The sequence below is a fragment of the Pieris rapae genome, chromosome Z (genome assembly GCF_905147795.1).
Source record: "Pieris rapae chromosome Z, ilPieRapa1.1, whole genome shotgun sequence".
Lineage (NCBI taxonomy): Eukaryota > Metazoa > Arthropoda > Insecta > Lepidoptera > Pieridae > Pieris > Pieris rapae.
The window spans coordinates 7,706,860-7,734,380 of NC_059534.1; the positions used below are offsets into that span (position 1 = coordinate 7,706,860).

At 31.0% G+C, this 27,521-nt stretch overlaps 2 protein-coding genes across 2 annotated transcripts in view; both read left to right on the forward strand.

Annotated features, from left to right (window-relative positions):
• Positions 1–2,004: 2,004 nt before the first annotated feature.
• On the forward strand, positions 2,005–10,150 carry LOC111000514 (kappa-type opioid receptor-like). Its single transcript, XM_045634164.1, has 4 exons — positions 2,005–2,196; positions 7,271–7,477; positions 8,446–8,615; positions 8,682–10,150. Exons 2-4 carry the CDS (start codon positions 7,285–7,287, stop codon positions 9,390–9,392), a joined length of 1,074 nt encoding a protein of 357 aa, XP_045490120.1. The 5' UTR covers positions 2,005–2,196; positions 7,271–7,284; the 3' UTR covers positions 9,393–10,150.
• A 1,471-nt stretch (positions 10,151–11,621) lies between these two features.
• LOC111000671 (CUB and sushi domain-containing protein 1) overlaps positions 11,622–27,521 on the forward strand; it is a 45,036-nt gene continuing 29,136 nt past the window's right edge. Inside the window, exon 1 of the mRNA XM_045634220.1 lies at positions 11,622–11,874. Within this exon, the coding sequence (XP_045490176.1) occupies positions 11,814–11,874 (61 nt within the window). The 5' untranslated portion in view covers positions 11,622–11,813. The remainder of the gene's footprint in view (positions 11,875–27,521) is intronic.

Sequence of the window (27,521 nt, forward strand, 5' to 3'; positions counted from 1 at the left end):
AAACGAAATAAGAAAATAAAATTTTAAGCAGCACAATCATAAAACTGTATTTTTTTTAATACTAACGTTAGAAATGTGTTTGTACAAATATGTACTTTTTTTTATAAAATGATTTTGAAAATCACTTTCTTCACGGAGGGCCTAAGTTAAATTGTTAATGAGGCATAATTATGCAGTACAATATGAGTACAATACGTTTTTGTCAGTATTGCTTCGATAACGTCACTTGGCCGGCTGAGTGTCGCCAATGTTAGAGTGAAGATCGTCTTAGAAGCTGCGCAGAAGGTCTTCAAAAGCAAAGGCGCAGCTCCGTACCCATACCATGCCCTCACCCACCACGCCCTTCAAATAAACCGCTTTTCTAAAAACTTAGTATATTGTTTTACTTAAGTATTTTGTCATAGCTTCTTCTATTACGATTTAATATTCAACGAAAGTGTAAGTGACTCAATTGAAATGATATTCGTACAAATCATAAGTGTAATCGAAAAGTGTAAAAAATAAAAAATTGCAGTTAATAAGTTATTAGGAAGTTAATCTAATTTTAACGCACAAACAAGTTTGTTGTGATTTAATAAAATAAAAGTTTCAAATTAAATTGTGGTGCCTTCATTAATAACTTGCGTTTATATAAAAGTTTATAGGGACTTCTAAAAAATTACAGTTTTATACAAATTTTACAAGGAAATTATTCTTATATAATATAAAAATTGTTAAGGTGAGTTTTGTCTTGAATTAATAAAGAAATAGGGCAAAATAAACAGACGTTTCAAAGTATATATGATCGTTGTAAAAATATTTCACATAAATACTCTATATTATATTCTTTGAAAATTATAGAGATTTCTCACATACATAAGAATTATCTTACCACTCACTCTTTGGTCTTGGCGAGGATCTACGCCACTTTTTTTGTTGTATCAATTAGCATGTCTATTGAAAGTCGAATTAATCAGATATTTGTTTTCGGATAAAATCCTTAGTTAACTATATAATATTTATAGATTATTGTAATCTATTTATTGTTGTCAATTATTCTCCTACATTAAAATTTACAGTAAACATATGCTATATAAATTAAGTTGCATCAATAATAAAAATTATAATTACGATATTATTGTAAAAAAATTAAGAAAAATTACTGACAAAACCGAATAATTTATATAAAGAATACGGTTTACTAAGAATTGTATCGGTAATCAAGTAGTGACTAGTCCATAGTAGTCAAACTCCATACTTTTTCCCAACTAATCTCTCCGCTACCTCAAGGTAGCAAGGTAGGTCTTACATGCTCAAACATTTCACTCTACTATCTCTGCATCTGCAACCTACCTTCATTACTACGTATCACCATTTTGCAAGAACCAGTGCAAGATGGTTTTACCTCATTTCGCGATACACTTTTATGTCCAGTGCATTTCCATTTGTCATCGCTAAGCGACTGCATATGCCAATATATTCTCTCATAACATTGAGATTAAATAGAGAAATGTGACAAGTTGTAGGTGAACTTCCGAGGACCGCTATAAGTCATGTAGAACTTTTATTAATTTTTATTGATAGATAGGAAATTCTCATTGGTAGCCAAAGTAGTAGCATGTCGTCTTGTTGTACCAAAGTGATAAGCCGGATTCGGTGTAGATAATTAAAGGTTGAAATATAGTTTTGTGCGTAGTGAATTTGTATGGTAGGTCGACGACGATGCAATTGTTTTTCGATACTAATTAACAACTTTAACCCAAAAATAACCTACGTCGCAAAGCTGTCGGTAGGTACTATACCAATAATTTCGAGTACATTGTCGAACACAGATTGTTTTCAGGGAAATTTATGTTAATGATAATTCTCACTTTTTCGATGTAGGTAGTAGGTTTAAGATGTATATTCTGCGCTTGCGACGCTCGCTTCGCGACGTGTATTTTTCTTGTGTTAACTGTTAATGTATACACAAAGAGCATTTTCCATAGTTTTAATTTGTTATAGGAGTATTCCCGGACTGTCAAGGCAACAGATAATGGAAATTTTAATAAGTGTTACGTTACGTGGGGACCACCCGGAAAGTTATAGTGACTGACTATTTGATTGCAGACATTGTGCAAAGTCACAATGACGTTGAAAATATGGATTATGGGGATTTTTAACGTGGACATAATCTCTACAAGAGTGTAAACATTTGTCGTCAACCGTAGGTTCGAGGTAAGAGTAATGATTTAATGAGCATTAAGGTACGGAGTCATTGGAGGCTATTAGCAATAAATATATTTAGTCGTATAAGCAGAAGTACCCTGACTGATAACGTCTTGAATAACGCAAAGCTTTCCGTGCGTGACACGTGAGCGGCAATAGAGATTTATATCGAAAAGTTTTCAAAATATATTATGTATGTATATCTAAAGCAAACCAATTACCAAATATTATAGTTTGCAAGTTATAAAGAGGTGCATTTGAAAATTGGACGCCCCTGAGGGGTTTATCCTGTATGCAAATAAAATTATATTTCTCTGTGTTATCATTCTAACCAATTTTTAACATTTTCTCTTGTTCCTCTTGTTTATTCTCAATTATGTTTAATTTCTATTCACCATTGCACGTTTGTATAAGCATTTAAAAATTTAGTTATTTTTAAAAAAGCGCCCTCTAGTACTGATTAGGTGAAAAAACAACGATAGACAATCGACCCCGCGGAATATAATAACAACATTGTAATAGGTTCTAAAAGATGGGGTTCTAAATATGGGGTCCTCGAAGTTAGCCGTATGATTTTATTTTGTTTACGTTGTAGATTTTTTAATATAAATTGTAGGTTGTTAATAATGCATGTACGACAAAAAATAACAAATAACATATTTTATGGTTGTGTGATATATATTTTAGGTAATATGATTATTAATAACTATAGACATCGCAAAGAATGTAGTACCCTCCCTGATGATTAATAAAAGGTGCTTTGAAATTTAAAGAGTAAAAACAAAAGAAATAAGCAGTGTATTTCGTTTTATTTTTAGTTAAGTAGTATATGAAAAGTGGCACCCAAGACTATGTTTCAAATTAAATATATTTTGGATGAAATCACTGTTCTTACGCATAGTAAGAACCCCACAGCGTATGACTTGTCAACAAAATCTTAGCTGAGAATGAAACCTTGTCACTGTATGCGTGTACGCATGTCCAATATAATGACATTTACGCCCGAACCCAATAATTAATCCCCAATCTCAGGCTGAAAACAATCTGAGGTCAGACCGTGTCAGTCGATCGATCTCCTATTTGCATCCCAATAACCAAACCCTACGGAGACAATCTATTTTTGGCGACGGATAGAATGCAATATCTTAGCTTTTTACACACATATTTGATAATCAATATAAATCAAATAAAGTAAATAAAACCGTACAAATAAGAATAAAACATACATGTCTATGTTTAAAACATATCAAATAGCTTTTTAATTATTTTAAACACTAGTGTGAATTAAAATATAAGTTAAAAAGGATATGGGCACAGTTGAACTGTCATTTTCATACAAAGGTTTATCCACATACACCAATCCGACGTATCATGGATAGCTTGTATCGACAGATGGTTATTACAATCCGTCGATGGGTTATTGGCACAGTTTTCTCAATATTTGGATTAAGATATCTATCTTAGATGGTCCAAAAAGGATTGAGACAAGTTATTGGGTTTGGAGGTTAAAACTCACTTGTAACCCTAGTAATATGATAAAAGAGCAAAATGTGTATTCTCATAAATTTTGACTCGTTCACTTCAGACCTGTCTCATACTTAAGTATATCTGAGCTATTTTTATATAAACAATATACTTATTTAACCTTAAAGCTATGTTATATCTAATATTATTTGATTAGCTGGGTCATTTAGCCTGTGTTATAATCACAGAAAACCTCTTACATATCTTATACATATAGAGCATCATTGATCCTACGCATTAAAATATTCTGTTTAGATTTCGCCGACCGGTCTGTCACTGTGGTTTATAATCCCTGTTAACAGTGGGCGCACAGGTACAGGCATACACATTGAACTACCCTCTATAACTCCCTAACTCTAATGTCCTAATGAAACAAAAGCTTTCGACGCGGCATATCGCAAGATCAGGCACGCATAAATGGGCTTTATACATGCATTCCAACACCCCTGTACTCACATAAACTATGTTTTATACATATGGCACTGTGATTTTAAGCCTAGACCTGGATCTGGTTAACATTACTGAACCAATGAAATAAGTTAATAAGACTTACAAATAAAAAAACTTAAATACTTTATTTTCATAAAGCTTAAAGTATGTAGTATGTATACATATGTTTTGTAAATCTAGGAGTAGATAACGCTGAAACGAAGTCTTCAGTCGTTGATTACAACTTACATCAAACTATTGTTCAAAGATGTTACAGAACTGTCTAACAAATAAAGCTACAACTTAGGTTCTGTTTAACACTCTACTTAATTAAAATGAATTTTATCCAAAGTTAAATGCGTACATACATGTTTTAAATATAATAAACATTTTACTATAGTTTTGAATGATTAACGATATTAACAGAGCCTACATTACGTTAAAACAATATCAAATTCCCATATAAATTAAATTTTAAATAAATTGTGTATTCGGTTATGTAATATTTAGATTGTCACAGTGACTATAATCAATATATAAATATACTAGCTGACCCGGCAAACGTTGTTTTGCCATGTATGTTATTTCTAGGAAACATATTTTTAATTCTACTACAATTATAATATTTGATTGCCATCTTGCAACCTTATTGCGTGTCTGTGGATAGATTAAAAAAAATAAAATCGGGATGTAATAATAGGCGTTTACCGTATAAGAGTGAAAATTGAGAGAGATATGAATTTTTTTATTGTCATCACATAATACAAAACAAATAAAAATAGGGGTTGGTCGTAGAGGAATGAAAAATTCAGGGTCATATGAATCAAAATAAAAATAAATTCTTGCAAAAAAATTGAAATTTTTAATTAACAAATAAAAAATAAGGGTTGATCGTAGAGGGGTGAAATTTTAGGGTTGCATGTATTTTTGTATCGTGTATCGTGAAAAAATGAAAACGAAAAAATTTGTCTAAAAGTAATGGAAAATAGATGTTGTCCGATTCTCAGACCTACCCAATATGCACACAAAATTTCATGAGAATCGGGAAAGCCGTTTCGGAGAAGTTTAACCACAAACACCACGACACGAGAATTTTATACATAAGAAAATTTTGCAGTTACTAAATTATGATTTTAATAAGCTTAAAGAAAACACTTTTTTACCTGATTGAAGCTATGTATGTAAACTTATAATTATTTAAAATAATTTTAAATTTATCCGACGTTTTGCGTGCTATACAGCGAGCGTGGTCACGGTGAATTATAAATATTATTATATTAAAATTTAATAAGCTTTGTGACAAGACTAGGTTTTAGCCTAGCCCGCTGCGGGACTCGCAACGCTGTTCGAACTTTGGCTTTGGACCAATGGGTTTTTCCTCTCCATGAACGGAATAACTCATCGTGTCAAAAACCAATTCGACTAGGTATGCCGATCACTTATAATCGGCATTGCGTTTTGCAAGTGCGTTTGCACTTTATTGTTATAAGTGCAATGCAACCTTAAAATTTTAAAGAAAATAATAGATTAACCCCTATATTCATAAAAACGAAATCAGCCAAGCTAATCGACCGTGATTTCTATATCTTATCACTACGTGTTTTGTTTCGTTCGGTGCATTGACAAATCCAATAGATTTCTTTTTTTAAAGACGTAAGAAGCACTCACATATTAGAAAAAGTCGCCTGTATAAAATAAAATATATATTAAATGCAAACATGATCGCAATAATCAATATTTGCCCTTTACCTTTACATGTACATAGGTGGCACAAATATTATCATAAACAAAATGGATGAATATTGAAGGTAAGTAATTAGAAAGAGTAATAAATAATCCATATAGTAAGAGTAACAGGGATGTAGCGACTATATAGCTTGTTCTCAATGTTCCCGCCCCTGAAATTCATGACCTTGAAAGGGTGTGTTTATACACAATCCGACGTGATGGATGCACTAGCTGCCTGCTTCTCCCGCCATTTCGAAAAACGCATTCGTTGGGGTAAGATCTCTTGAAATGTTTTCTTTCCCGAAACAATTGGTCCTGGAAATATTCCTAATTTTATGTGAGTAGTAACTTTTTTCATACTTAGCTTTCTTAATGTGAATCGATAGTAAATTTCAGTTTAGATTTTCGGTTGTATTTAAAAACTTTTTCACAAATATAAAATTTTTCAATTTAGTAAGTATTAATGAAATTTTATATTAATATTTAGAAAAAATATGTTTTTTAAATTTATTATTGAAATTATTTTACGTATTGTAGATTTTAATAAAAAATATGTTTTTAAAATTTATTATTGAAATTATTTTACGTGTTGTAGATTTAATTAAAATATATTTTTTAAATTTATTATTGAAATTCATTTTTTCATTCATTCATTAATACGTACTAAATTTTTCAATTTAGTACGTATTAATATTTTTATTAAAAATATGTTTTTAAAATTTATTATTGAAATTATTTTACGTACCTACTGTAGATTCTAATAAAAAAATATGTTTTTAAAATTTATTATTGAAATAATTTTACGTGTTGTAGCTTTAAATAAAAAAAAAATTTAATTTATTATTGAAATTATTTAACGTGTTGTAGATTTTAATAAAAAATATGTGTTTTATATTTATTATTGAAATTATTTCACGTATTGTAGATTTTAATAAAAATATTTAAAATTTATTTTTGAAATTATTTTACGAATTGTAGAAATATTGTGTATTTAATAATATCTGTAAAACTTTTTTGTTACGCGAAAATTTGAAGTGGATTTTAGAATAAGTCGAGAGCAAATGTGTTATTGGTTTATTTCAAAAGCATAAAAGCCTGATCCCATTTTTCTAGTTATTACTAGAAAAATGGGATCAGGCTTTTCTTACATTAATGTTAAGTAAGTATATTTACTTACTTAAGATTAATGTAAGAAGTAGAAGAAACGTATCGAAGTGTTAAAAAAATTCTTAAAATTTTTAATGATTAAATTTAAAGTAAAACGAAAATAATAGTTAATTTAAAATAAAATTTAAAATTAATTGTAAATTTAAAATTAAAATAAGTAGTAAATTTAAATTATTATTTTTATTTTATTTTTTAATTAAAGGGCCATTTCTTTATTTTAATATTTTGTCCACAGCTTTTGCCACTTCAATGTATGGAGTTAATAGAAACAACATTACCGATCCAAATACAAATAACTACACGTTTTCACCTGTGACGTTCAATGATGAGTGGCCTAAAGTGTGGCGACTCGTTATCATGGTCACAATGGCTACATTAGGAACCACTCTCAATGGATTCTTCGTGGCATCGTTCTTCGTGGAGCGCCCGCTTCGTCGAGCTGGTATGCATTTTAGCCTTTTTATATAGGGTAACTAATGTCTTGCTATTGTAGGCTTTTCTGATGTTATCTCACCACCCGCATACGAAGTGCGTTGGCTAGGTGAGAACCATGGACATAATTATGCTTAGGCTGCCGTTTATTATTATTGAGTCATTTACTCACATTTGATAAAAATAAAATACTGTTTGAAATTATTATGTAGCCCTGTATCTTTATTTTAATATACCATGAACTGTAAATACCTCATACTTAACTCATAAAATATAGCCTCTAATCAATAAATTTTCACTCGGCGAGTTATTAATAAAAGACCAGACTGACGGAGACAGATATGCTATGGCAGTATTGCATATTATCAGTTTTAACACATTGATTTTGCCATGTACATTCCTTAATTAATGCATGTCAATCACTCTAAACATCAGAGGAGTTGACTTTGCAACAAGCGCTATTCGAGGTATGCGTTAAATTCCAATGTTAATGCTACAAAAGTGTAAACAGTCTTATTAATTGCAAATTCAATGGTCAAATACATGCTATTGAATTAAGTATCTAATATGTACTTGCTTAAAAGGTGTGCAGAGAAGCAAATGATGCCCATGGTTTGTCTTTTCAGAATTGTAAGCATGTAAGTTTAGGTTTATCAATTCTATAAAAGTAGTTAATTAGCGGGCGATTAATATAAAATCGAATATAAGTGATTGCTACAATCTAGTTAGGTCTCATAAATTGTATTCGTTATATCTACTAAATTACAAGTTAAAATTATTCAACCGTAACTTGTCTTCATATCGAACGCGTCCAATTAGTATAAAATATTAATTAATAATTTAATCTCGCCCTGTTTGTTAAGATTATTGTGTTTTCATTTACTGCTGTAATGATAATTGAAATGATATAATATGCTAACTGTTGATCTTTTATACGAATAAGCAGTACAATATGTTATAATAATTGTATTGTTGTAGGTTTGGTTTATCTAGCGTGTATTGGATTGACTGACATGCTAATAACCGCTGTAATTCTGCCTGTGGCATCGGTGGTACTTCTGTCGGGAGACTGGGATAACGTGCGAGTTTGCAATGTCATACAATGTCTCGGAATGTCTGCAGTTTACTGCTACTCTCTGTTCTTTATGGTAAGTATTTTGACTGAAAGCTACTATTCAGTTTTCCTCAATACTGAACCATTTCCTTGGTTACAGTTTACTGCTATTGAAGAGTATTTGCGAGTGTGTTGCTCCAAAAAAGTCTACAGAATGGTGAACCGTTGCAACGTTGCTATCACCACCATAGCAGCATTCGTACTGAGCTTTTCGTTGGGTTCTGTTGGTGTCTATTTGAATCTCGATTATGACTATTGCGAAAGATTACATTACGGAAATATCTATTATAGAGCAATTTCTGTTGTTATGCTTCACCTAGTACCATGCTTTTTTACTATCTATTGCCTGTGTGCGGCATATCTCAGCGTTCGTCGACGGGCTGCTTCACAACCAAGCTACCGGCGCTCTTTTGAATACGGCCAGGACAAATCAATCGCTGCACTGAATCTTACAACGTACGCCACGTTCTTCTTTGCCTGGATCCCATATTTGATTATTTCGTTTAACTTGGGCTCAGCAAGTAATGATCAATATTACAATAGCATTTGGTTCGGTCATGGACGTGCTGTCCTCGCAACCTCCTTGTATTCTATCCTGGATCGGAGCTTTAGACGTGCTTTTTCTCATCTATTTAACTACTGCTGTTGCAAGAATAACCTATCAGGTCCACTAGCGCCTCGCCACCGAAGGGAATACTGTACCAGAGTACGCCTTCTACAACCTAACATGTTCATAGCTCGAAGTGCTCAAATACGTCTCGCAGGTCGAGCAAGAGCGGCATCCCTCATTCGTGAAACTCAACATTTGTAAACAGATTCCCAACGATTATACGATAAAAAGGCTAGGCTACGTCAAATGAAATTATATTTAAACTTATATATGAATTATCGCTTAAAAAAAGTAAAAAAAAATATATGGATGTTTAGATTAAGTATTGATCGTATTAAGCCCTACACTATTTTGAGTCGCTTTGATTCATTTCAAACCAGTTTTTTGTGGAAATTAAAATTTCTCTAATAGTCTTCACTTTAGCTTTCAGAATAAATGCAAATAATATCATCAATAACAATAAAGTATATTTATAAATAGAGATTTACTCGAACCACAATGAATTGAATGAGTTGCTTTAATATTTCTTTAACTTGTCATAATTTGTCTTACTGGTGCTAGGCCCTAACTTCAAAGAAGGCTTTGGGAAATGTATTGGGGTAATGTGCTGTGATAATATAAGGGTAACTAGAGATTTTGATTCGCGCCGGATGTAAAAAATCTTTCATTCATTCTGTAAAAATATGTCCACAGTAAATAATTATAAATTCTTAATAAGAAACTATTAATGAGTTTAAATAAATATATTTTATTACCTTAAGTCATTAGAGCAAAATTTATGTAAGGAAATTAAATATTGCCTTTTTCAATGATAAGGTTGGGAACAATAATTAGGAACGTGTATCATATGTGGTTTGAATCAATTTAATGCGATCAAATATAATATTAAAGAACAAAATTTATCTATTTACATTAATATTTTATGATTATATACGAAAGGTATAGAGATATATCAGAGATTGCGGTTTAGAATCTACTAGTTTGGATAAAGGAGAGAATAATTATATAACTATTAAGTTTGCGTAATTTGAAATATATTATTATGAAATAAGTGAATATATTTTATGTCAACAATATAATCTTAGGAGTAACAATTAGCATTTATCTGATCTCATTTTCTCTTTCTCTTATTTTTTTGTTAAAATAGATTTAAAGTAATTCGTTATTTGTAATTTAAAGACTGATATATTTTTATGCCTGCTTTTTATAAAAAAAATATTTTGTCAACTATTGACACAGCTTTTGCTTATCGATCAAATTATTTAAAAAGTAAAATAAAATAATATGTCTGTAAGAGTTAACCGTTCAAAGTTAAGATATCAATGTTTATATATGTGTAATAGTATTAATAGTCACCTGTTTATCGAGTGCCAACTTATATCTAATTATAGCTCATATTTGAATATAAAAGTGTAATTCAAAGTATATTAAAATTGTCAAATATGAAATTAATCATTTCAACTAATATATTCCAATGTTAAATTTAAACGAATTTATCGTTATTATCTTTCTTGTAGCCTATTTTATATTAAATATTTATACTTCGTAAACTATCAATAACATTATACCTATTACGATTTTCATACTTGTTACTAATAAGTATTTAAGAAGATTAAAAGTATTTTGTATTGGATTAACTCTTTTTGTGTGACAAGCTTTTTACTTTTGCTTATTAAAATGAAAACATAATGTACCTATAGGAAATTTGCTTTTTCATCTAATGTTTCTGATTGAATAAACAAATCTATGTGTTGTTAAATATCAATTGTATAAATTAATCAATATATTGTAACCACTATAAAATAATAAAGTTTTTGTCTCCGCACTTTTGTAGTATTATTTCCCTTTTGACATGTATAATTTAGAAAAATTTAATTACTCTGTATTTGGTAATATACATTCATATACTATTCGTTATTAGAATACTATGTTGTATATAATGTTTCAGTCACCGCTAACACTAACACTATACAGACACTCACCAAAATGACATATGCAATATAAATCATAATATAACTTTGATAAAACCTACCCCATCGACAACGCAACTTGGAAGTGTATAATTGAAATTTTAACTCGAAAGATATATTTGCAAGGTTATATGACTTTGCGCATCACGGTAGTTTCGGAAAGAACTGAAGTATAGACGTTGCATCCCAGATTTTGTGTGACCTACTGAAATACCGTTTCTACGCACAAATGCAGGAGGCGACGAGTGTACAATAAACAGATGTTTTTGTAATTTTTTAGGTAAAAGCTTGGCGCAAGCACACTATTTATGGTTAGCGTGCGGTTTTTGTTGAATGTCAATCGTCATCATAATAATATAGCCTTGCTCAACAGTCTTTTGGGCTACTAACTATAACGGTGAAAGGCGAGCGCACGGTGGGGGCAAGCCAGGCGAGGCATAGCTGGGCCTGGCAGTCTGCGTTCGTGCATGCACGTGTATACGACCTTAATTCGGCAAGTGCTCGAAATCCGATACGTCAAATGGAAAACTTTTACTTTCGCGCGTTATATTGAAAAACTGTTAGCGATTAGTGTCTGTGAACGTGTGTATCATGCTTAAGTGAAACTTTGAAAAAAAAAATAAGTTTTACGATCGCTGGAAACCATTGCAAAATGTACTTATGTTTATATTTTATTACTTGGAGCGTTGCTTTCGTGTCAACTCAAGCCCAAGGTGAGTCAAACTTATTAACCGCGAAACTTCCCTTTATCGTGAAAATGACGTATTGCCAACTCTTGCTACTGCGTTCAAACTTTAGCAAGCTTATGACGAGTTAGAGATTACCTTATTTGTTTTATGTTACTTCATCCATGCTTCGTGCTTGGGATGCAGTGAGAGAGATTATATTTAAGGAACCAATTCACCTGTCCATTAATAACTTACATATGGATTACAATAATTAGTATCTACAAAATTAAATTTTACATAAGCAATCATATAATTTAGGTACATAACAACAAATTTTAACACGTGATAAATATAAATGTATAATAGACAACTTGGCGAAATCAGGTTTAGATAATTGCTGATGGAACATTAAAAAACATATTGAATTTGAATGCAAAGTGATACTTCAATTCTTTCTTTTTATACGTTTATATTATTAAGACACTAGCGCATAAAGGTTCTTAATTTCTATCTAATTGTAGGTTATAGTCTCCGAATCTTGAGGGGACATGAAGACTAATAAATACAAAATCTTACTGTTTCACCGGGAATCGAACTTGAAATCTCCAGCTTACCGTAACGGTCATGTCTCCGCTATATCATGAAAGCCGACGTTACTAAAACAAAAAAAAATATAATTTTAATATAAGTATACAATACTTGCATCACAAAAATTTGATGTTTAATGATTGTAACAAATTAAACACGAAATTGCATAACGATATTATAATTTTATGCTAATTACATCAAGAACTTAATTACAAAAACTCGCTTTCTTTTGCTCTACTTCTAAAACTATGATTACTTCTAATTATCGATAACTTCTCATCTTTAAGCTTTGTTGTAATGCTCTAAGAGAAATTTAATAATTATTAGAGGCAACGTTGTGAGCTGTATAAGTCTTATAGCCGCTGGTGACTTTGGTATAACTACCATCCCTGAGGTCGAAGGTTCGATCCCCGGGACCAATGGACTTTTATTTAGAAAGAGACAAATGATTGAAATATATACAGACATCTAAGGCCCAGGCCTTAAAAGGTTTAGCGCTACTGTTAGTCTTAAGGTTTACATCAGGTTGAACTAATTAATCGCTCAATCGAGAACGAGAACGATATATTTAGTACTATTCGAATACTATCGAAACGATGTATATTAGTTTAGTTGTACATACTTATGCGACCACGGGATTAAGTTTTCCAGTAAATAATACTTTTTCAACTTAATTCTACTACTAGTTTTATCATCGGACGTCAAGGCAGAATACAAAATATCATTCGCATCACCTCGACGTTCCACAACTGAGCGTTTCTGATGGCAGTTTTTGCAGCGTGCGACCACATGGAACCACCCGCCCACCGAAATATTCCGGAACATTAGATGCCTCCTGCCCGTTTGCGTATTTAGTTTTTTAAAGTAAACAAGCACAATATAATCGATATACTAAATTAAATGCCGTGTCCGTGTTTTATTATACATATAATAAAACTAGATAGATAGATAGTACCTTCAAATGCTGGCAATTTCTTCGCTGTTATGCGTTACTTATTCGAGCGAGGCAAGTACTTGCTCTGGGATTACCGGTACCGTCTTTCAGGGGCCGACGTATTATTTAGCGGCTGTGCACCTTAACGCAACAGTCTTTTGTTTCTACCCCAACGGGAATAAAACCAAACTAGAGGAAAGACTTATACTTTTTATTATTATTATGACTTATTATTATTATTTACTGTTTACTCTGTGGCCACGCCAGCGTATGTGATGAGGTTGTGAGGTAGATGAGGCGTACCTTAATACTTTGTTAACTATTACTAGTATTGTACACCAATAAATAAAATACATTCTTATAACCTCATGTTACTAAAAAAACGATATTGTATTTAATTTAAATTTCCCTCTTCATAATTGCAACGTTTTCACTTGCATCGAAAGTTAATTAAGATAAGTTTTGACGGCTTTACCGTCTTAGACAGCTCTTACCCGGTAATTATAAATCCCTGGTCTTGTATAAGTTTTAATTTTGTTCGATCATGGTGGACAGAAAAAACTGTATCTGCTTCATGTTTCCACCACACTATTGAAAACTTCGTAATTATGTAAACAGTAATAAAAAATTTAAAGTAGTCGCATGTCCCTTTTCATCACTGCGTACACATAGTTTATCAGATTGCTCCTGTTCCCTTCCTTCTACCATTATGATAATTACTAAAATTTAGTCTTTAGCATTGAACCAACATTGTCATGAATATAATATCTCGACTCACGTAGGTAATGTTTAAATTTTTTTTACGTTTATTTCCATAGATATTGCGAAAAACAAGCATCGTGTGCTTGGACAAACTTTGAAATGAGAGTCGGTCAGAACGCCTTATAGGAACAATAAAAATCTCTATAGCTTGAGAGCATTGCGCATACAAAGTCATATAACCACTTTCACTCTAGTTACACACTTCCAAGACAGTTCAGTAATAATAATAGTTAATATTTGTGTAAAACGTTTCATGTAATGTTATATACATTACATATATAAAAGCTGTGTAATGTTTTCCATTTCCTAGACCCAATTGTTTGTATTTTATCGTAAATTTGTGCTGCATAAAGTCTTACAAATATGACGAGTTTATTATTTATTATAAGTTTTATTTTTAAATTTTAATTATTATAAGTTAAGAAATATTTCGTTTGTCATTTGAATAGTATTCGTGTAGTTAACTACAAATCGTTCGATATAAAATACATTCGTATAAATTAATTCAAATATTAAGGTACAGCTAAAAAACTCTATTAAATATCTAGTACATTACTTTTGCTGTTGTAATCTCGTGTGATATGCGATTATGACAATAGAATGATAAAGATTCATGTAATTTAATTCTAGGACCCGTATTTGATTTAACTTTCTAAATGCTAAAGCATATTCGGGAGTGATATGTGCATCAAAATTAGTCATCTTTGCTGGAATGCATATAAAGCCACAATCGACTATTTCTGAATGGTCGTTAGCGAATGCACGTCGATCATGCCGCCTACCTCACTATATCACTATATTTTCTTACTGTTACGGTGATGTAGTCTACGTTGACATGTTGACGAATCTTAACACGAACTATGGATCCCATGTGTCAAATCGATCGCGTACAAATACTGTTCAATCGTTCGTGTTTCAATTCAGAGTCTCTCGAAGTCAAACTTGGGGCTTAGTCGCCAAGTGATGGAAATTAGCGACTCGAGCGACTAAGCTGCAAATGGCGCCACCAAACAGATAGTCATGTAATTAAGAAAACAGATTAATGATGTCATGTTCAACATTTTTATTAAATACAAAGCAAAGTAGATAATTTAATTTTTTTATTGAAACAACTTTATTGCTTTCTAAAAACTTTTACTTTATGTCTTTATAATAAGAATTTGTTTTCTCCTTACAGTTCTAAAACTTAAATGACATTCCCTTCCGATTCAGATTATATTTATATCGTGATACGTTATTAAATTTTATCTGGATTCACATATTACTAGGAAAGTTTTCTCTGTTATCAAACAAATAATAATAAAACTTTGACAAGAATGTATCTGGATACGATTATGTAAACAACATTTGGGTACGACTCCGCTTAACTCGGACTTTGATGGTCCTAACTTTTTGCTTTTTTCAAGGCAGTTTTTACCGCGCACCACAACGTTGTGGAACCAACTGACTACTGAAGTATTTCCGAACCAATTCGACTTAGGGTCCTTCAAGAAAAGAGCGTGCCAACTCTGGCGTTGAGAGTGTCCATGGGCGGCGGTATCACTTAACATCGAGTGAGCTTCCAGCACGTTTGCCCCCTGTTCTATAAAAAAAACCTCTATGGAATCAGATTTAGCGTAACACCCTTAACGAAAAATAATAAAAAAACATAAAGGCCCATATCGAATTTTAATTCAATTATATTATTATTAAGTGAAATACCTGAAGAATGAAATAAGCATTAACAACTTTCAAAGTAAAAGTCTTACCCCAAATAACTTTGTGCTTAGGAGATCCATAACATATATTATTTTTGTGAATAAGATTTTTTATTTATTTCACAATAATTTTAAGAGCGTAAGATAAAGAAAACCATCTAAGATGTTAAAACGAAAAAACGTTTGTTTCGTATAGTATATGATAATAGTATATGACAGCTGGATTAAGAGCAACCGAATAAAAACTAATAGATTGTACTCGACTGTACCATTGCATGCAAGCTCCAACGGCATAAATTGGTTTTAATGTGAATAATAAAGACAACTACACGCAATCCGTTCCCCATGCTTAAGGTCGGTTCATAATGACATAAATACTCGAAACAATTGACTAGTGACCACATAAATAACATAAATAACGTTAAAAAAAGAAATAATCGACATGAAGGAAGTAAATATTAAATGTACGTAAAATGTATACGGAAGAATAGCAATAATTCGATTTTAAAGTTAAAGTCCTCGATTTCCTAAATAAGTGTATTTAAAGTAACTCGCTAATTAACCCCTTACTGCATGATTTTTTGTTTTCGAGCCAAAAAAATATATGTTACGTAACGAGCCAAATTTTTATTACAACCTATAGAAGATAGTCAAGACCATTTTGATAGATAAAAAGTCCCCTGCACAGCCGACGATAATCATCAAACAATTTTTTCAATAGGCTCAAAGATCTCAGAAAATAAAAATAAAAATTACATTATGCCAAATAAAAAATAACGACGATAGAAAAATATCATTAGTTTTTTAAAAATTACACATTAGAACATACATTTCTATGTTCCTGTATGTCGAAGAAATTTCGACTCATTATATCAAATATCGACGAATTGCAGAGCTGGGTGAAGTAAGTTCAGTAATTGAGATTACTCTAGCCGAGCTTTTTTATGTTTTATAAATAAAAGTGTTATGATAAAAGAGTCCTAACAAATTCTCTCTTTCCGAGCATGTAATTGATGTGCTTAAACCGTTTTTCTAAACTATTTTACCCATACTTAATGCAATGCAATGTCATTATCCGAACTCTATATGAAGAAACTAGCGCAGCATAATGCCTAAATATTCGGCTGATTTTCGGCTAATGACTGCATTTCGGTTACTATATTTTGATAGAAATTTTCACCAAAAGTGTGTGGTTAGTTTCCCGCACAGTTTACAAGCACTGCACAGTTATTGAGGGATTTAAATAGTTAGGGCAGTAGGCTGATGCGAATAGCTAAACGATTGACTGAATTTGAACGAATGTTCTATTTCCGTTAAACAGTATTAATATTTTATCATACGCTCGTCTGATTGAAATTATGCATTACTTATATATGTATACTATACGAGATGATAGACGATACAGAGTATCTAAGTACATATAAATATATGTACTTAATTTGAGACGCTCTTCCCTTATTCTGGGAATATATTTGTTGGCAGTATAGTTTGTACGCATATTGTAATGGAGTTGAAAATAGAGGATATTTTTTTTTCATAAATTGTATATATAACAGTAAAGATTTTAGATATGGCTTTAATGAAATGTATTTTATTTTATTCGTGGTTTGATAAATTCAGTTTTTTTTGAAGTAGGCCAATATTATTAACATTACTTACTCCGCTGAATCTGCGATCCAAACAGTGTTAAGCCTTCGAAATGAGAAACTTCCAGCACTACCTACCACGTTCCACTTTAAGAAGTGAGTGCAAAACCACGAAGTAATTAACCAAACGGTAGAAGAAAATAGATTAGAATTTAAAACAATTTAAAACAGATTAGGTAATAAAGAATTGTCTACGACCTTCAAACGAGGTTATTATATAAGCTTATTTATTTTTTAGAAACAAAAAGAAGATCGTGATGTGATAGAAAATTAATACAGGTGAATAAAAAACACAAATTTCTTACAAGTTACATGATAGTGAAAATTAGGATGTCGTGTCGTGTCTACCAACATAAATATACTTCAGCAACAGAACAAGATCCTAAAAGCAATTTCAAAAGTACCATGGTACATACCAACGACGAAGTTCATGAACACCTTGAGTAAGAACAATCGAAGAGGAAATCCGGAGACTGGCAGCGAAATACAAAGAGCGGTTAATCTGTCACCCGAACGAACTTGCTCGTCAACCCACCATAGAACGTGACACGACTAAAACGTCACCATATTCTAAATGGCTGGCAGTAGCACTAGGCGGCAGATGAAAAGATGCTTCCAATGGCTAGCTACTCCACATGACAGCAGCACAGAAAAGATTCGCCCATAGCCTTAGGACTGATAGGAAAAACGCGCAGAAGGAATAAAACTTTTCGGATCTTAAGCGTCATTCATAATGTCGTATCCATCGTGGTTTGTGATAGAGCACTTTCTGTAATAACCACATAATGTCACTAGGCATCCTTGCCTGAAAAATATTATGTCAAACAATAAAATTAACTGAAATCGACCTAAGAACGTCGGAACGTTGAAAGTTGCCCGTTTTTGAAGTTATTTTGTATTTTCTTATTAAACCAAATCTTGTCACTGGTAAGAAGCCGGAATTGACAGCAAATATAAATACAATTTAGTAAAAGTATATCCTATACGGAATCATAATTAACATATATAACTGATAATAATCATTATTCAGACACTATTTGTTGTTAAATGAAAAAAAATATAACTGTCGGGTTCATTATTATATATACATAAAGTGACTATTTATTATTACAAAACGGGACATTGGTTTGATTTAGGTTAAATAATAATATTAAACTAAAAAAAAATACTTTTTTAAAGTAATTATTTAGAAAAAAATTGTTGGGTTAAAAATTGCGAATCACTAAATATAGGTAAAATGTTTAGTTATTTTTATTAGAAGAACAAATTTGTTTTAATTTCGAGACGATTTCAAATATAACTTAAATTTTCACGTTTATTTTATATACTACTTTTTGCGCGGTTTCTGAAAACGCTACAATTTTGCGTTCCACGGTTCATTTCTGTCAGACTCATAATTGTAAAAAGGGGCAACCAATCAATGCATACCTATCAGTATATTAAGTCGTAAGCTATGAATAAAAACTCACCGCATAACTTCACTTTCAATACAGATTGATGATATGCATCAATACCGCATTGTTTATCGCTTTCACTTATCCTGTGCCTCCGCTGACCCAGTAAAACCGGCTTCGTGTGCCACTGAACGACTGCCTGTGCTCTGTGTTCGCGAAACAACTAGTTAGGAACTGACAAGCCCTTATAGAAAAGAAAATCTTAGGTATTTTTTCGAAATTTGGAATTCGAATATGGGAAATTTAGAAAATACTATACTGTGTTTTACTAATAAATAAATATAGCGCATGAAAAGAACATCTATTCTGTGGACATGAACACGTATATAAAAAATTAGGTTTTTTTATAAAAAACCTAGAGATGCACTTTTATGTAAGGGACATTAATTAATCAGAATAATCACAAATTTTACTGTATTAACAAACTAAGTTTCTCATTTATAATATTAAGTTGGATGAAAAGTTTGGACGACAACTTGCACGTAAAAGGCTATGTTTGAATAAAAGCAAACAGTACGCTTCCATAGTTTCCTCTTACATTTATACAGATGAAAGTTTCATCAAATTTGTATGATTAATAAAATTAAAATAGCCGTAGCGAGAGGATAATGTCCAGAGACACACAAACTAATTATGACTGTTCACAATATAATTTTCTGTTTGATTTAATTTGGCTAATGTTGTAATAATTGTGATTTTTACCCAAATTATCTTGTAACATCTAGTGGTACTTTTGAATACGCTATCCCGGCATACGTGTTTTTAATCAAACAATTATTGAAAACAATGAGACTCACAAACTCTAATTTATATGATAAAAGTTGTGTGTGAGGATTATTTTTTACGATTTATACGATCGTTTTGTTACAAGAAAACTATATTATAGACACATAACATATTATCTATCTACATGTATTATAAAATTAAATGTCCCTAAAATTTCTAAATCCTTTTTGAAATCTAATTCAATTTGATGATACAAAGGTTCCAATTAGTCTATACGATACCAGTTGGCTTAATTGATAATTGGCATTGAAACGATCAAATTCATGAAGATATTAATAATTTCAAAATAACAAGTTTATTATTTATCTATTAGTTCACGCCTAAGTATTGGAATGCTATTTCAAATTCTAGTTAAATCATCTCTAATGCTAATTATCGTATATAATTTGACAAGACACTGTCATGAAACTATATATATATAAAATTATTTAAACTACATTGAAGAAAATGGACGAATTGTGTTGTTTCTGTGTCATATTCTCTGCTTACTACCGGCTAGAATGTTGAATGCCATCAACCTACATAATGACGTCATTACCCAGTGACCAGTAAAACCTGTTCTCAGTGTCGTTGCAATTTATTGATATACGAGAAAATACCAAATATGTATTTGTGTGCATTATCTTAGCTGATAATTATTTAAGAACGGTTCCATTAATTAGCTTATTAACAAGTTTTACTCGGAAATTGAAGATTATTTGAAATACACATAATTATATCTACCTCTTATAATTTATTTAATGGCAAAGGTTATATTCGAAGGAGAATTCATAATCTGATATATTATTACTGATAGATATTTTATTAGGGTTATAAAAAGAAAGCGAATTATAACATTGTTTTGTGTCATTGCTTAACAATTACTATTATTTTTAGTCTTACAAATGTTACAAAATATAACATTTATATAATAGCTACGGCTAACAAATACTAATTGAAATCTTATTGCAAAAACACATAAGGTTTAAAATATTTAAGAAATATATATACGACGTAGTCGAAAAGTTATATAGGTACATCATATCAAATTAAATCCAGTTTAGCCAATTAATTATTAAACTGAACAATCATTTAGAACTTACATTAACGTTCTTATGAATTATTTATATGGAAAATAAATTTAATAACCAGTTGCAATAACAAAATTTATTTTTAAGATACGTTTCTGTTCAATAAATAGAATTTCATTTCTGCGAATAAAACACTTTGTAGGCAAGCAATGTATATCAGAGAAATATAAGCTTCTAAGGGTACTTTGCGAAGATTTCATAGGAATACATATTTCTAATAATATGGTAACTTGACTATTAAATATAAAAATTGTATACTTTAATTTTAATTTGTTTTAGTTGCAATGCACCATTGCTAATATCAGCTGTCATTGTAATTATGTGTCACAGAGATTGTAAATTAACAACGTCAAAGTCAAATCAGTTTAAACCTCTTAATACTTATTTCGAATATACCACAAGGTTGTTTATATATTTGAAATTTAATAGTAATAATCCTAAAATTAAAATGCCTGAGCCGTTAATTAGCTATATAATAAATGTGCTTTGTCTGCCTTACACACTAAGAATAAAATAAAATAAAATAAAATACGTTTATTTTGGAACATAAGATCTTCTAGGTATCACTTATTCCACGTCAATCAATTCAAACTTGTAGGCATCCCTACTCATCGGCAAAGACAGAGGGTGTAGGCCGAGAGAAAAAGCCGGCGTAAAAAACTCTCGGTACTCTTTTAAAAAAGCAAATCATCAAATAAGTGAGAAGGTTTTTCTCAGTTCTACTGCTATCTGTTCCAGATCATTTAATATTTAGATTATATTGAATATTTATGATTAATATACATAATTTATATAACACAATTAACATGTATACTAATCTGTCGAACTGAGATATCAAGCAGCAATAACCAATCGACCTCAATGCAAGAAGTTTCGTGCTTGTAATAATCAAGGTTAACATTTTCTCTTCGACTCTATTGGACCGTTTAGGTGTTAATGTCACAAAATAGAACCGCCCCGTTATACAGAGAAGTCTCGCCACAGTTATGCTATTATATTTATTAGACGAACCTTTTTATTAAAAAAAACATTGTTAAAGTTTCAATATGTGTATCAATAACTGTGTCAATAACTGATCTGTATAATTTAAGCATTATGATAATCAATAAGATTGGTATAATTATGTAAGTCAAAAACGAGTTAGATTTGGAAAAACGCGATCTCAACTTTGAGCCTTATTACACATAGCATTTAATCAAGATTAATTATTTCTTGCTGTACCCAAGGGTTTAAATTTAAAAATAATTCCCTAATATTAATAAAATTATAGTATTATTATATTAGAAATATTGTTGGAAAATTCCATGTTCTTTTTCATGTTCTTTGATACGGAATCAAGTTGAAGAAAGAAGTCCTATAGAAGTTTATTTAGTTCGGACTTAGTTTGCTTTGATCACTTATAAGAAATCTACTACAACTTAATTCGCTTTTGTTCACAACATCTAAATAAATATAGTTGTTGATAGAAACTTTAGTTTGTATTTATTACCTCGAATATTTATGAAATAACAAATGGTAAATGCCGCACAAATTTGAAATGAAATTAATAAATTACGTACTTACTTATAAATAAGAAATCACAATTACTTCCGTGAGATGAGGAATAAGTGAATAACGTTGCGGAAACTATTACGCCACAAAAAGTATAAATAAATGTATTTATTTCATACTTAACAGAAAACTCAAAAACAAAGACGAATTAACCTAACAAATGTACTGCAAAAATTATTTTAACTTTTGATTGTCCCATTTGGAATGAATATTTTTAGGGCTGATGGTTATGACTTTTTGCTTATATTATCACCAAATAACGGCACAGTTGTAGTAATAAATTACATCTTGTATAGTGTGTTTAATACAGATTCAGAGATGAACGGCCACCTAACAATAATAATTTAAGTGAGAAGGTACAAACGTCTGAATAATAAACAACATAGAGTAGAGTTAACATAATGCAGAAACAGTTTACAAATCTCAGTAAGAAGTTTAATATTTCAAAATTGTTGGCCCACGAACTGGCTACCCAGTCAATTATAGGACCATCAGTAGATACTTCTATGAATACCCATTTAAAACAATTTTTCTTTTCATACGCTTCCCACACTTTAGCCGCATTTTCTAACTGAAGTTTCTTTTTTTCAATTCTTATATGGTATATTCCTCTTTTTGATATAAATTATAAATATACTATCGTTGTAGCATTTTAATTACTGAAAATGAATCATTTGTAGAAGTATTTAATAATTGTGTTATAACTATATTAAATTTAATCGCGTTTTTAATTGCTTGTATTGGGTTGCTAATTCGGTTCCCTACAAAGAAGAAATCCAGTAAGAAGATAAGGCAATACATTTAAATCCTGAGTTACGTACGTGTAATTGAGCGTTCTTATGATTTAATACTAGCCATATATTTTAAAAAGCATTACAATCTGATTAAAAGCAAAAAACACACGGCGTCCTGCCGACCGTGCCGACTGGCGAGCGAACGAAGGCCGGCTGGTTCCGCTTTCCGCAACACATGTTGTATCAGTGTGACCCTTGTGCACCATTCTAAAATTTGCGTCCTCAGCTTTTTTGTTTAAGATACCTGACGTACTTCTACTGTACTCAATAAAAGCAGTGTTAATCTAGTCGAGCGTGCGACTCTCAACACTGTTTCTGCGTCATCGCAGCTGTTCACTAACAGGGAAACAACAAAATGCAACTTGATGCCAGATCATATAGGGTTGTAGCGTTACCTACTGGATTGTTTTTACTAAATCTTTATTATTATTATTTTAAAGCAATGGGCCATCAGGAAAAAATATATGTATATGAAAATGAAAAGTCTAAAATGTGTTTGTAACACTACTTATACGGTAACAAATATTCTTAAATGATTTATAAGTTCAATACGTTATTTAATATGGGTGATATAATAAAATCCATTAGCTGGAAGACAAGACTATAGCTTCGATGTCTCCTACGTGTCAAGATACATAAATCTTTTCAGATTATGTTACCATTGTACCGGGAAAAATAAGTATTTGCTGGGGATTAAATTCTATTTTGATTACTCTTTTAGACATTACAAGCTCACAATACGTCGTCTAGAGAACATAGACGACTAATAAAAATACCTATTTATTATTTATCCACTATAACCGTTTTATAGAATGATATTTCTTCGAGTCATATTTCCATACTTATACATATTGATGGGCAATATGAACTTATGCAGAATAAAAACTATAATTACTTCCGTGCTTCATGTAATTGCTTAAGCCAGGAATTTCTAGAAATAAATCACAATTTATTATTTTTCTTTTTCAAGGTTTCGTATTTGGCGCTTATTATACTTAATAATAATAATTTTATTTTCTTCCATAGAACATTTACAACAATAATGAGATTACAGGTGAGACGTTATTGGGGACTGGTTTCCAAACTAGGTAAGAACCTGTGATATGGATAACCTGGCTTGCATTCCACAGCAAAGTCATATTGAGTGGTAATAAAAGTACATACATATATGGGTAAGCAAGCAAATTTAACGTTTTAAATACGGAAAGAAAAACAAAACAAAGCAGTCAACTAGTTAAAAGTTAGTAGAAATAAAGTTGGGTGGGTGTATTTTAGGGTGTGTGTGAGAGAGTGTGTGTGTGAGACTATGTACGCGTGTGTAAGTGAGTGCTAGAAAGGTGTGTGTGGGTATGTGTCAGGCACACGCCTGAGAACATATTTGAAAATTATTTTAATACTAGCCGATTTTCCGAATTGAAAAATGTAAAGTAACTAACATTGCTTTTTTTCTAAGATTTTTATTGTACTAATACAGTCTCATAGTACTTTGTTTGTAGTTTAGTAAATGAACATCAAGTTATCCAAATAATTTGAGTATCCGGAAATCGGACGAGGCGAGGCAAACGCGTTAAATTTGGTAAGCGGAAACGAGTTGAGCCAAGGAAGCATTTCATTTTTTAAATAATTACAAATATTTAGAATACCTACCCTTATATCTATCACTACATTACTCAACGTAGCATACATTATTCCGGTTCACTTGCCTCCTTCATACTAGTCAATTTCTATTTATTAACGTCGCGTCGCTTTGAAAGCGATTACAGACAATCTTAGAGGCTAGAAAATATGAACTATGAACTTAAATCCTTTTCAATTATGCAACGTTTCAAAGATAAATAATAAAGGGAATTAATATCATATAATTTATATCTGCAATACTGTAATTTCATATCCGATCCATAACAGAATTTATTGAACAAAACTTGTACAATCGTAAGCTGGAATTAGCTTTTCTCATTCTCGTAAGGTTTTAAGAAAGAAGCCTCTCAGTGATTATTAACGAATTACGCAGTGAGATAGAAATAAGTTTCTTTAATTCAAGAAGGTGTTCCAGATATAGCCGTAATTACGGCTATATCTGGAACATTCTCGAATACAGTGTTAATAAATAAATCCTACAAAGTACGGAAATCTTAGATGATTTGTCTTCCGCACTTTAGCTTTATATAATTTAAATTATAATTAAACGGTCTTATAATTATTTTATATATGTGCATATGTACAAAAAAATCTGTTTCAAGAGTAAATCATATAATTGATGTCGATAAGCGATTATGTTTCGGTAATTATATTCAATTCTATAAAAATATATTCTAAATAAAGCCATAAACATTTTAGAGCACACCTAAGTCTGTAGATTAAAGTAGTATTCTCATAGTTATTAATTACTTCACGACGGCTACGGCACAAGAATGCCGTATGCGGCCTACACGATCGTCCAACACACAGATATGGATGAGATTCACGATTGTTAAACTTTAGCCTTCAACTTGAACTTGAACAATAATTGAAAATATCTCTAATTGTTCAAAGATTTTCATAGATAAATTAATTTTAACGATGTTAAATATTTTTGGGTATCCACGATACAGACTGTCTGTGAGTAGTTATAATGTGGGCGGCAATTCCAAGAGAGAGTATTTTTTTTGGGTCGCATTTTATGAAATTTCGTTTAAATAAAAAAGGCGCCTCGGGTAGCAGAAAAACTAAGTCATATGAAACGTATATCAAGCGATATTGATACATTAAAATATACCAAAAAAATCTAGTTTAAGTCTTCAACAATAATGGTTGGTTGCCAGTTGGCAGATGTAATTTAAAAAAAGAGCTCTAATTTTACCATGACGCTACGACATATTCTAATTTTCTAAACTTTATAATATCAAAGACTAATCTGCAACCCATATGATAGTTGGCGATATACCATCAGAATTAAAAAAAACCATAGTGTTTGTATTAAATTAAATATTGTCTCATGGAACAAATATCGAATTTCTTTTAAATGTAATGTTTAAAATACACAGACCACAATAAAATTCTGTAAAATTTTATGTGAATCCACAAAATATCCAAACAAGTTTAATTTATCTTTATGCGATTTTATAATATGCAAAACATTTCAAAGGGTAGGAGACGTTTTGCATCAGACGACGTTAATTACAAGACGATACAATAGACATTGCATTTATTTGTGTAATAAGAAACTTAATTTTTAAATATTTTCTATGATTTATAATCATCACAGTAAAATCTATAGTGATTATGAAAACATATTATGTTTAGTATTCGTACACTTAAATCAACAATATAGAGGCACTTGGGCTACTATCAGCCTATAGGTGCAATTCTTAAGCAGACATCGAAACTTCAGACCCATCTTTACACTTTAAACAACGATCATAAAAACCACTTATAACGAAGAATTATAAATCGAACACATACGTTTTGGATTGCATCGCCACTGGATTTAATATAAATTTTCAAATAATGCCTGTTTTGGCTTTCGGATATTTAATGAGGGAGTCACCCCACTAGTTATTTGCTACAATGTAAATAAACATCGAAAATACTAGGTCCTCATTTAGGTTTAATTTCGACAGTTTATTTGAGCACATGAGAAATGAACGAATGAAGTTAATGAAATATCCAAAATTTTGTACACGGGTTTTTTATTAAATATCCAATACTGCCTTCGTTTAAGATGCGTCTGCGATACAATTACGTAAGAATACGGAGAGCTACGCACGTCGCCAATTACACCCACATTTAACAATTCCTCATACTTGGGTATGGTTAGAGAATTTCAACAAAACAGTTTAACAATAATGTAAACAAAGATTAAAAACATATTTTGATAATGACTGTGTTTGAAGTTTTTATACATTATACATTGCTGAATATTATAATTGTGGTCACATTATAAATATATATTTACTAACTTTATTAAATTATTCATGATTTGTTAAATATTCGTTTCTATGTTCAATATACATCTTTAAAAGATGTTAACATGTGTATGGGACTACAGAAGGCGTTCATTATGAGGGAACGATTAGTTAGGCAAGGGTTCAAATAAGTTAACCATAACACACGATTAAGGACATTTAGTTGTGTAATAATAATAATAAGAATTTCTTTGGAAGAATATGCTACAAAAATGTTATGTTGGTACAATTTAAATTTCGCATATTCTGCCAAAAATAATGGCAACCAAATTTGTCTTAAAAGGTAGAGCCGAACATAATTTATTAGATATATTTTATATTTAGTTAATCTACAAATGTTAATACAAAGCTATAAATGACTAACGTTCGCGTTGATTATAGATTGAACTAATTTTGGTGTTAAGTTTAATTTGTAACACGCCTCAGTTCAATTTCTCATACATTTGTTATTCATAACATATATGTA